The sequence below is a fragment of the Natrix helvetica genome (assembly GCF_964273705.1).
Source record: "Natrix helvetica genome assembly, chromosome: 2".
NCBI lineage: Eukaryota > Metazoa > Chordata > Lepidosauria > Squamata > Natricidae > Natrix > Natrix helvetica.
In genome coordinates this window covers 293,304,500-293,316,809 of record NC_138552.1, presented here as the reverse complement: position 1 = coordinate 293,316,809, position 12,310 = coordinate 293,304,500, and the positions used below count along the sequence as shown (strand labels likewise).

Genomic DNA, 12,310 nt, shown 5'->3' with positions numbered 1-12,310 from the left:
AGTTGCAACGTCCCCGGGGTGGGGGGGATGTCACGTGATCACGTTTTGCGACCTCCGGGGCTGGCTTCCAAGAAGAAACGTCGATGGGCTAAGCCAGGCTCATGTAACAAGAATCGTGTGATTCACTTAACAACCACATGGGGGGGAAGTCATAAGATTGGTATGACTCTCTTAACAACCCCCCTCGCTTGGTGACATAAATTCCTCTCCCATTTGTGGTAAAATGCCAAGGATTGCCCGTGTGTGCACTAGACTAGAGAGGTTTCTTGTGAACGCTGAGGGGGATGAAAGCAAAGCAGTTTTGGATTAAAGTTATTCTGATTTTTGGTCTCTGAACTCCTCTGTATTTAAGCTGACATTTTCTTCTTTTAAAAGGAACTCCCTCCATATCTCTGCAAGTTGGAGGTCACTTTCCAGAAAGGTAAATCATTGGAAGATCTGAATCTCTGCAGAATGTTCTCTTCCGATTGCTCCCATTTCAGCCTGGTCTGTCAGCATTCCTCAACGGAAATTCCAGGGTCTGCCACTATCCATAACTTCACATTTACAAAGCAGCTAAGTAAGACCTGCCCCTAGGCAGAGGGTTGGACTAGAAGGCCTCCAAGGTCCCTTCCAACTCTGCTATTGTAAAGACCAAAATAGTTCTACCTTCTTGTTATGAGCTGGCTTCCAAACACGGCAAATCCCTCCGTAGTTAAATAAATATTCCCTTTATCAGGAGCACCAGCAGCCCCGGCAAAATGTCTCTGTCTCTCTCTCTCTCTGTCACACACACACACACACACACACACACACACACACACACACACACAAACACACACACAGAGCAGGCTAGCAAGTCTGTCCGGCAGGGAGATGAATACCATATTTTTCAGAGTATAAGACGCACTGGAGTATAAGACGTGCCAAGATTTTGAAGAGGCAAATTTTAAAAAAAGTTTTTGCACTCTGCAGACTTTCCAAAAACTGCCCTTTTTTGTGAAAACGAGCCAGTTTTTTGTCAAAAACAAGGGCATGAATAGCCTTTAGGGGGCTTATAGAGCGCTCCTGAGGGTTGTGGTGGGGGCAAAACTGAGCAAAAATCGGCCCATTTTTCGCACATTTCCGCCCTCCCCAGTCCCCAGGAGCACTCAAAGCTTCCTAGAGGCTATGTACGGCCATTTTGGTGAGGCAAAAAATGCTGTATTCAGTGTATAAGACGCACCCAGATTTTCAGCCTCTTTTTTGAGGGGAAAAGGTGCATCTTATACTCCGAAAAATACGGTAGTTTTCTGCCACATCTATTCATCTCCGCCCCCTGACTAAACCCCAGAGCTAGGGTGGGTCGTTGCTAGCAGCGGTGGTTCTTCCTTCCGGAGGAGCGGCCCATAGATTTCCACTGCTCTCCTCTCCTCTCCTCCCCCGTTTTTGGTCCCAGGAGGATGCAGGGAGGCCTACTAGGCCCGAAACGGGGTGCAGGGGGGTGCATTGCCCCCCATTTTTCATCCCAGGAAGATGCAGGGAGGCCTACTAGGCCCAAAACACGGCGCGGGGTATGTGTGATCTCCCCCCTCCCCCCCAGCCCATATTTTACTAGGCCCAAAACGGGGTGCAGGGGTGTGTGTGCAATGCCCCCCATTTTTCATCCCAGGAGGCTGCAGGGAGGCCGCCTAGGCCCAAAATGGGGTGGGAGGAGGGTCTGTGATTCCCTCCCATGACCCATTTTTGGTCCCAGGCGGCTGCAGGGAGGCCTATTAGGCCCAAAATGGGTGTGGGAGGGGGAAAGGTGTGGCACATCACATCTTCTGAATGTGAGAACGTCCCCGGGTTCTTCTCCCGGAAGCCTTGGAGCAGCTCTTGGAGCCTGGTCCAAGGGTTCCACCTTGATCTGTTTTTTGGGGGTGAGAAATCCAAGGTTATTTCCATGGGGGAGTCTAGGTGCCAACCACCCCACGGCATCTGCCAAGAACTTCCCCCGTGTCCTCAGCAGCAACCAAATTCTGCTTGTGTACATCAGACTGCCAGTGCGAAGGCGAAGACAAGCGCATCCCTCTCCTCCAAGAGGTGTTTGAGTCCTTTCCCCACACGCCGGTCAACATCGACATCAAGGTGAACAACGACCAGCTGATCAAGAAGGTGAGTCCTCTCTTCTCATTCCACCTCCATCCACTTTAGGTCCTCCTTGCTTGCGGTTGGGCCAATGGTGGCTTTCAAGTGAGACCACAGTGGCCCAGGTTCCTGAGTGGTGGTCAGGCAGGAGAACTCCATGTGGCGTCGGGAAGGGCACCCGGCCAATAAATGCTCAGCTCCTTCCAGTCGCTCCAACTTCTTATCTTGAATTAAGGGGTTACAGAGTCATAAAAAGACAGTTTCATTGTCTATAGCAGGGGTGTCCAAACTTGGCAACTTTAAGACTTGTGGATTTTAAGTCCCAGAATTCTGGGACTTAAAGTCCACAAGTCTTAAAGTTGCCAAGTTTGGACATCCCTGGTCTATAGGGAATACAGGACAGAGAGGTATTGCTTGGTGCTCTCTGAGCTGCCTTGTTTTTATGCAGACGTTTCATTACCCAACTAGGTAACCTCATCAGTGATGGAAGGGAGTGGGGGTTTGTGGAGAGGAGGAGGAAGAGGAAAAAGAGCAGCAGGAGGACTGCGATTGTGAGGTCCTTGGTGCTCTCTGAGCTGGCTTGTTTTCTTGCAGACGGTTCATGACCCAACTAGGTAACATCATCCGTGCTAGTAAGGAATATGCTGTTTGCTCTCAGTTTATATTCTAGCGGCTTGCCTATCAGTGTTGGTGGGAGTTTCTTTGATTGGCCTGTTTGCTTTTTTCGGCAGTTTCTTGATTGGGGTATTGTTTACGTGATTGTTGGTCTGAAGTTAACCTTGGAGTTAATCTAGCTGATCTGGGTGCGGATTACTGGTGCCGGAGTCTTTTCTCTCTCTCTCTCTTGGGCTGGTTGATGGTCTCTTTTGCATAGTCTACCAATGTTGTTGATGTCCATATGTCTCTCGATGGCTGATTCGTCAGAGTGCCAGGCTTCTAGCTATTCCCTGCCATTTTTGGACTTGGTCAAGGACCGTGATGGCAAACCTATGACAAGCGTGCCCAAAATGGCACACGGAACCATGCCGCCTGGCATGCGCACCCTCACCTGTTCCTCTTCCAGGTTCCTGGCACGCATGCGCGCACGACGATCAACTGGCCATGTGCGTGCGGCAGTGCCAGAAACTGGGTAAGGTGGTCTTCTGTTTTCCGCTGTGAACATGCGCAACGGCCAGCTGATCGTAGCGCGCCCATGCACGCCAGTAACCGGGAGTCTACCTGGGCAGTGCGCATGCGCGTGCCGGAAACTGGAAGTTCATTTTCCGGCGCGCACATGCCCCCTGGGCAGCTCCTCTTCCGGGCTTTGGTTCAGATGGGCGCACACGCTTGCTTCCTTTTCGGCACTCGGTACCCAAAAGGTTCGCCATCACTACCATTCTCCCGAAACGGTCGTTAAAAAAAACAATGCTACAAAAAGTTTTTTTTTAAAAGTTCCCACGACCAGCTGTGCGACAATCAGCCGTGCCTGATGGTCTGTGAGGTTCCTGCTTGTTGCAGGGGCAATTTTGTGTGAAGCCCAGCTGCTTTTACAGTGTGTGTGATGCGTCAGTTGTGCAGCTTTTGTGTTATTTTGGTGTAAAGTGTGATGCTTGAATTTTGAGCTCTCTGTGAGGTTTCTGCTTGTTGCAGGGGGACATTTTGTGTGAAGGCCAGCTGCTTTTACATTGTGTGTGAATCAGTTGTGCAGCAACGCCCAACTGGTCACATGACCACCTAGTCCAGGGGTGTCCAAACTTGGCAACTTTAAGACTTGTGGACTTCAACTCCCAGAATTCCCCAGCCAGCCATGCTGGCTGGGGAATTCTGGGAGTTGAAGTCCACAAGTCTTAAAGTTGCCAAGTTTGGACACCCCTGGACTAGTCACATGACCACCAAGCCACACCCACAGAACCGGTAGGGAAAATTGAATTTCACCACTGTCTAGGATGCTCACGTTTTCCCAATTGAAACTATGGTTAAATCTGTCTATAACTCCAGGTTAACTCCAAAGTGACTTATGACTGTTTTTCACAGTTACGACCTTTGCAGCCTCCCCAGGGTCACGTGATCAAAATGCACATGCCTGGCAACTGGTTTCATATTTATGACCGCTGCTGTGGCCCAGAATCAAGGGATCCCTTCTGATAAGCAAAGTCAACATGGAAGCCAGGATCACTTAACCGCCGTCTTACTATCTTAACAACGGCAGTGATTCACTTAACAACCGTGGCAAGAAAGGTCATAAAACGGGGCAAAACTCAACAAGTGTCTCACTTGACAACAGAAATGTTGGTCTCCATTGTGGTCGTATGTCGAGGACTACCTGTACTTGATTTATTTTTAATTTCAGTCCTGCAACCAGTGTCCTTCTCCTCCTCCTCCATCTCCTGGAAACGCTTCTAATTACCATTTTTCATCCTTGAAACTTTGGATTTAAGAGTTTAGCAAGTATTTGTATCTATTAGTTTGTCAAACATGTACAAGATAGCAGGTATAAATATAAAAATGGACATGAACGAAAGAAATGAATACGAATAAATGGAGAACAGTAGGCACGCTGGTACGCTTATGTCCCCCTTTACGGACCTCTTAGGAATGGGGTGAGGCCCACGGTAGACAGTTTGAGGTTGAAGCTGTGGCGGTTTGAGGATGTCAACAGAGTTGGATAGAGCATTCCAGGTGTTGACCACTCTGTTGCTGAAGTCCTATTTTTTGCAATCGAGTTTCAGTTCGATTTTGCAATCGAACCTTGGGTTCGTATCAATTGTTTGCCTGTGTATTATTGAGGTCGAAGCTGAAGAAGTCGTTGACAGGTAGGGCGTTGTAGCCGGCGATTTTGTGTACTGTGCTTAGATCATACCGCAGGCGGCGTAGTTCCAGATTGTCCAAGCCCAAAATTTTGAGCCTGGCGGCGTAAGGGATTCTATTGTGAGCAGAGGAGCGGAGGACTCTTCTCGTAAAATACCTCTGGACCCGCTCAATCGTATTAACGTCCGATATACAGTGTGGATTCCAGGCAGACGAGCTGTATTCGAGAATTGGTCTGGCAAAGGTTTTGTATGCCCTTGTTTGCAGTACAAAGTTCCCGGAGAAGATTAGGTTAACAACTCTTAATGCAATAAAAGTAATGTAGGAACCCAACTCAAACTATCAAGAGCGGAATTCTTAAAATAATCTGTTTCGTTTCTTTACTGACCTTAGGTTTCCGAGCTGGTGAGCTCTTACAAACGAGAACATTTGACGGTTTGGGGCAGCGTCAGCCATGAAGTTGTGGAAAAGTGTCACAAAGAGGTAACCAGAGAATTACCCCCAATGGTTTTACCCTCCCTTTCTTTTTTTAATATAGGTCATACCTTCGAACGGTTGCTTATGACCTTTGAACGGTCGTAAGTCAAAGACTACCCTTGTATGGATCTATGTACCTTTTTACGGAGGCTTCCTATGGGGGCTTCAGATTAAATTTTCATGTGCAAATATGAAAATTTAGTTTTTTTTTCTGCATAAAGTTTTTTTAATTTTTAAATATACATCAACATTATTGCAAGGACAGTATGGCATCGGAGTGTCATTCATTTTGATACAAAAATAATATTGATACAAGTGAGAATTACTACATTAATCAAACTGATGTGGTTATAATGTTATTATGCATATTTATGTCAGCACAAAATCGTTATTCAATATTTGCTACACCCTTCTAATATTAAGAGCGCATGTACGAACATTTGTATGGGTGGTTCATACCCTAATTAGTTTAATGAAAAGAAGGACCAGGGGTGACATGATAGCAGTGTTCCCATATTTGAGGGGCTACCACAAAGAAGAGGGAGTCAAACTATTCTCCAAAGGATCAAAAGACAGGACAAGAAGCAATAGGTGGAAACTAATCAAGGAGAGAAGCAACCTGGAATTAAGGAGAAATTCCTGACAGTTAAAATAGTTAATTAGTGGGATGACTTCCCTCCAGAAGTTGTGGGTACGTCAGCACTGGGAATTTTTAAGAAGCGATTGGACAACCTTTTTTTCTGAAATGGTAGAGGGTCTCCCGCTTGAGCAGGGGGTTGGACTAGAGGACCTCCAAGGTCCCTTCCATCTATTCTGTTATTCTGCTTTGGAGAATAAGTTGAGCTGAAAGATTTCTGTGTCTAGAAATGGCAGGACAAGATGCAATGAATGGAAATTAATCAGGGAGAGAAGCAGCCTAACACTAAGGAGACATTTCCTGACAGTTAGCACAATGAACCAATGGAACGATTTGCGTTCAGAAGTTGTGGGCGCTCCATCACTGGAGGTGGCTGGGATTGGGTACATCTAGTCTGAAGAAGAGAAGGACTAGGGATGACATGACAGCAGTGTTCCAGTATCTCAGGGGCTGCCCCAAAGAAGAGGGAGTCAAGTTATTCTCCAAGGCACCTGAGTGTAGAACAAGAAACAATGGGTGGAAACTAATCAAGGAGAGAAGCAACAGAACTGAAGAGAAATTTCCTGAAGAGGGAGTCAAGTTATTCTCCAAGGCACCTGAGTGTAGAACAAGAAACAATGGGTGGAAACTAATCAAGGAGAGAAGCAACTTAGAACTGAAGAGAAATTTCCTGACAGTTAAAACAATTAACCTGTGGAACAACTTGCCTCCAGAAGTTGTGGATGTTCCAACACTGGATGTTTTAAAGAGATAGGATAGGATAGAAGAGAAGAGAAGAGAATAGAGAATAGAATAGAATAGAATAGAATAGAATAGAATAGAATAGAATAGAATAGAATAGAATAGCAGAGTTGGAAGGGACCTTGGAGGTCTTCTAGTCCAACCCCCTGCCTAGGCAGGAAACCCTATACCGTTTCAGACAAAAGGCTATCCAACATCTTCTTAAAGACTTCCAGTGTTGGGGCATTCACAACTTCTGGAGGCAAGTCATTCCAGATTGGCCAGTCATTTGTCTGGAATGATTCCGGCCTGAGCAGTGGGTTAGACTGGAAGAACTCCAAGGTCCCTTGCAACTCTTGTTATGCAATTATGAATTTTTTGAGCGACGTTCCCTAAAATGAGAAGTCTGTGCAATGACAGGGTTGAAGCCCGCCTTGAATTACCATATTTTTCGGAGTATAAGACATACCGGAGTATAAGACACACCAAGGTTTTGAAGAGGCAAATTAAAAAAAAAAAAGTTTTTGCACTCTGCAAACCTCCCCAAAACAGACCGTTTTTCGTGAAAACGCCCCCCCCTTTTTTTTTTTTTCAAAAAAAGGGCATGAATAGCCCTTAGGAGGTTTGTAGATTGTTCCGGAGAGTGGGGCAAATATGAGCAAAAAACGGGCTTGCTTTTGTCAAAAAAAGAGTATTAGGAGTACTCCTAGGAGCGGGGGGGGGGACGACGCCAAAATTGAGCAAAAAACAGCCCATTCTTTGCTCATTTCTTCCCTCCCCAACCCCCAGGAACTCTCTGAAAGCCTCCTAAAGGTAATGCACGGCCATTTTCGTGAAGGGGGCAGGGTTTCAGGAGGCAAAAAAGCTGTATTCAGTGTATAAGACGCACCCAGATTTTCAGCCTCTTTTTTGAGGGAAAAAGTTGCGTCTTATACTCCGAAAAATACGGTAACCTTCCTGTGATGTCCCTGGATTTTTCTCCCTTCAGAACTGCCACATCCCCATCCTTTTCTGCTTGCGGCGTGTCCTCCTCCTCCTCGGCCTCTTCTACACTGGCCTCCTTCCTTTCTTTCCCATCCTGGAGGACTTCCTGGAGATCCCCATGCCTTCCATCATTCTCAAGTAAGTGGCTCTTCAGGCGACCTCCAGCTGCTTCCTCGGCTTTGGCCACGAGCGAGCCTCACACCGTGGATGTACAGTCATCCTTGACTTGGAAGAGTGGTGCAGTGGCCTAGAGGTGGAGCTCTCGCCTCAAAATCGGGGGTCTGTGAGTTCGATCCTAGGTAGAGGCAGTTATTTTTCTCTCTGGGCACAATGAGAATGTATCTACTGAATAGATAAGACGATGTAACAATGTACAAACTGTTGATATAACGATTGCAATATATGGTGAAAAGAGAAAAACAATAAAAATTATTTTTTTAAAAAAAGAGAATGTATCTACTGCACAAAACTCCGCCCTGGCAACTGGAAGGGCATCTGGTCATTAAATGCTCTGCTAGCTTCATTCAGTTGCCCAGACTCCACCCTGCAAGGGATTATGGGGTTGTTAAATGATAATAATAACAATTTTTTTTTAAAGGTGGTCCTTTGACTTGGCGGCTGTCAAAAGTTACAGCGGCACTGGGAAAAAAAAGAATTCATTGCCAGGCAGCAAAGCAAGGAATTTTAAAACTTGAATATTTGCAATCTGTTTGTTGAAGAATATTAGCGTGCGAGTTTTTGGCCTCCTGGGCCTCCGCTCACCCGGTTTTTGGCCTCCTTGACTTCCAGAAGCATTCTGCCTGCCAAAAACGGATTAATGGCTTCGGCAGGCCGTATCCGCCCCACGTGCCGTAGTTTGAGGACCTCTGATTAAGACAAAAAGCCAATAAATCTATTAAAATGGATTGTCGATACAGGCACCCACCAAATTACAACCGTTCATTTCGTGACTATTTCGAAGTTGAAACCACACTGGAAAAGTGACTTACGACCTTTTTTCACACACTGACCGTTACAGCACCCCCATGGTCCTGTGATCAAAATCTAGAGGCTTGGCAACTGGCAAGTACTTGTGACGGTTGTATGACCAGGGGTCATGTGATCCCCTTGATAGCGGTCTTCTGAGCAGCCAAGTCCATGGGGAAGCCAGATTCACTTAACGGCTGTGTTACTAATTTAACACCTGCAGTGATTCACTTAACAACAGTGGCAATGAAGCTGGGAAGTGGAACGGGGCAAAATGCACTTAACAAATGTCCCGCTTAGCAACATACATTTTGGGCGCCATCGTGGTCGTAAGTCGAGGACTTACCTGCAGTGATTATTTTATTGATCAAAACTCACCCCAAACTTTCTAGGTGCATGCTAAATTCATGCCAGTTGCTAAGCAGCCACGGGATGGTGGGGATGCTGCAATGGTCGTAAGTGTGAAAAAAGGTCACAAGTGACCGGTGCCCTTGTACCTTCGAACAGTCACAAAAGAAATGGTTGTAAGTCGAGGACTAAGCTGAACTTAAGCCACTTTAATATATTTATCAGCTCCTTTGCTTAAATATGTGGCATTATGAGCCTCGGTGGTGCAGTGGTTAGAGTGCAGTACTGCAGGCTGTTTCTGCTGACTGCCAGCTGCCTGCAGTTCGGCAGTTCGAATCTAACTAGGCTCAAGGTTGACTCAGACTTCCGCCCTTCCTAGGTGGGTAAAATGAGGACCCAAATTGTTGAGGGCAATATGCTGACTCTGTAAACCACTTAGAAAGGGCTGTAAAGCACTGTAAAACGATATATAAGTCTTAAGTGCTATTGCTATTGCAGGTTAACTCTGGCCACTGCCAGCAGTTTGATCCTGATTGGCTCAAGGTTGACTCAGCCTTCTGCCCTTCCTAGGTGGGTAAAATGAGGACCCAGATTGTTGAGGGCAATATGCTGACTCTGTAAACCACTTAGAAAGGGCTGTAAAGCACTGTAAAACGATATATAAGTCTTAAGTGCTATTGCTATTGCAGGTTAACTCTGGCCACTGCCAGCAGTTTGATCCTGATTGGCTCAAGGTTGACTCAGCCTTCTGCCCTTCCTAGGTGGGTAAAATGAGGACCCAGATTGTTGAGGGCAATATGCTGACTCTGTAAACCACTTAGAAAGGGCTGTAAAGCACTGTAAAACGATATATAAGTCTTAAGTGCTATTGCTATTGCAGGTTAACTCTGGCCACTGCCAGCAGTTTGATCCTGATTGGCTCAAGGTTGACTCAGCCTTCTGCCCTTCCTAGGTGGGTAAAATGAGGACCCAGATTGTTGGGGGCAAGAGGCCGACTCTGTAAATTGCTTAGAGGGGGCTGTGAAGCACTTGCTAATTAGCATTCTAATAATATTCTTCAGCATACCACTTGCAAATATTTGAACGGCCACTAAACGGACGGTTATAAGTCAAGGATGACTTGCAAGTGTCACTTCTGTTCTGTTCAATTTCAGGCTGAAAGAATCGGAGAAGATTTCGAAGGGCCAGCGGTTCACCATATGGCTTATTGACGTGTAAGTTTCCCTTCTTTCTTGAGCTCTCTGTTACGTTCTTGCTCTCTTCTCTTCCTCCTCCATCATCTTCCCACTACCCCCCAATAAGCCTTCCCCTACCCCAACCCCCCAATTGTCTTTCAGGGCAATCATCTAAGCCAGTGTTTCTCAAACTTGGCGACTTTAAGTCCTGTGGACTTCAACTCCCAGAATTCCCCAGCCAGCTATGCTGGCTGGGGGATTCTGGGAGTTGAAGTCCACAGGACTTAAAGTCGCCAAGTTTGAGAAACACTGATCTAAGCAATGAGGTCTCCGTTAGAGGCATCGACTCTGCTCCCCAGATTCATTGGTTACTATTTGGGGGTTCGCAAACTGCCTTGGCGCATTCAAGACTTCCCGAAGCCCAAAGCAGATGTATTCCGGGGAGGCTGCCTGTTGCATCTCTGCGGGATTCCAGGACTCCTTCTAAGTTAGCTTGCACTGGGCTGAATCTATATTTATCCACATATCTATATATCTATATATTGCATTTGTGCTGATAAATAAATAAAGGGAGACTAGTATAGATCTATTTCAAGCTATTTAGCTCAAATAGCTTGAAATAGATCTATACTAGTCTCCCTTTATTTATTTATCAGCATAAATGCAACACAAAAATGGTTTTCTGCCTGGAAGGCTCCTAGGGTGGAGCTGAAAGGCAAAGGGAAGCAGGATGCTCCCTCCCATATTTGGGTGTGTGTGTGTGTTCCAGCATAACTCTGGAACGCCTCGAGCAATTTCAACCAAACATGGTACACAGATGACTTACTCTCTGGAAATAAATACTGTTGGGGTAAGACACCCCTAAAACCCTTCGGGGTGGTGGTGTTCTGTTAAGATACAGCCTGTTGTGCCTTAAACTGGCTTCTACCGTACTGCTATAAAATGGCTTCTACTGTATAGCGCAATGGAGTTGTCATGGTAATGGCTTCACAGTACGCAACAAGAGGGCTCCCTCTGGTAAGGGGGAAAATCCAACATTAATTAATCTGCGGAAAACATGCTGCTGTTAACAGATTTCAATGGGCGGAGGCATCTGTGAAGGTCAAAAAAGTCAAGATGGCAGCTGGAGTTATGATGCCAGCAAAAGAAGGAGCCGGAATTGGCTCACAGCCGCCTTCTTGGCTCTTTTGGATCCCAGAGTATTATGTTAACGTTTATAAGCCATTAAAATGCTATTTTAAAGGGAAAAGTTCGGTCGTATTTTTTTTTTTTAATCTGTGTTTTGGAGGGAAAGGACAGCTGGCAGTTGAACATGGATTGACAATCATCTCCTTGCCATCTTTGCAGATTATTAATGAGGAAAGCCTTATTTGATCACCTCACGGCTCGAGGAATTCAGGTATAGAATTATTTTTTTATTGTCAGGGTTCCAAATAGCATCCAAAATTAAATCAGACTCCAAGGCAAAGGATTCCTCAAAGTTCCAATTGATGAAGAGAGCCATGTTGGCATATCTGGGGAAACCCGAATCTGAAAGCTTCCCGGTTTCCCCCACCCAGTTGAAAGTTCAAGATCTTGCCCCCACAACCACAAGTCCATCCCATGGTCCAATCTCCCACTCCCATGCTGGCAGCTTCCACCCATCCAGTTCCGGTCAGGTGCAGAGGTGCAAAGACAAAGGATGACCTTGGCTTTCTAGAAAGAATGTTGTTATGGCTACATATCATCTAACTCCACACAATCCCCACCTCCCATTTTCCCACAATAGAAAATGCATAGCAGAAGAATGGAAAGTGAGGCAGGCCAAAGACCCAAAAGGAAAGATGGCTGCAGGCCTGACATTTATTTGTTTACAAAATATCTCTAAATATCTCAACTCTAGACTCTAGACTTTGCTTGGGGCAAATACAGGTTGTTCTAGACAGGACCACAGAGACAGTCCTCGACTTACGACCACAATTGAGCGTAAGTGAAACATTTGCTAAGTGGGTTCTTCCCCATTTCACAACTTTTCATGCCTCCATTGTTAAGCGAATGGCTGAAGTTGTTAAGTTAGTCACCCACTTGTTAAGTGAATCTGGATTCCCCCTTGACTTTCTGTGTCAGAAGGTCGCAAGGGGGCGACTTA

At 46.0% G+C, this 12,310-nt stretch overlaps 1 protein-coding gene across 2 annotated transcripts in view; it reads left to right on the top strand.

Moving 5' to 3' along the window:
• GDPD1 (glycerophosphodiester phosphodiesterase domain containing 1) overlaps positions 1-12,310 on the top strand; it is a 49,192-nt gene that overhangs the window by 28,789 nt on the left and 8,093 nt on the right. For both annotated transcript variants that reach the window (XM_081945492.1, XM_081945491.1), the window contains 6 exons: positions 376-421; positions 1,997-2,115; positions 5,269-5,358; positions 7,698-7,831; positions 10,162-10,221; positions 11,530-11,581. In XM_081945492.1, coding sequence (XP_081801618.1) covers positions 376-421; positions 1,997-2,115; positions 5,269-5,358; positions 7,698-7,831; positions 10,162-10,221; positions 11,530-11,581 — 501 coding nt within the window. The remainder of the gene's footprint in view (positions 1-375; positions 422-1,996; positions 2,116-5,268; positions 5,359-7,697; positions 7,832-10,161; positions 10,222-11,529; positions 11,582-12,310) is intronic.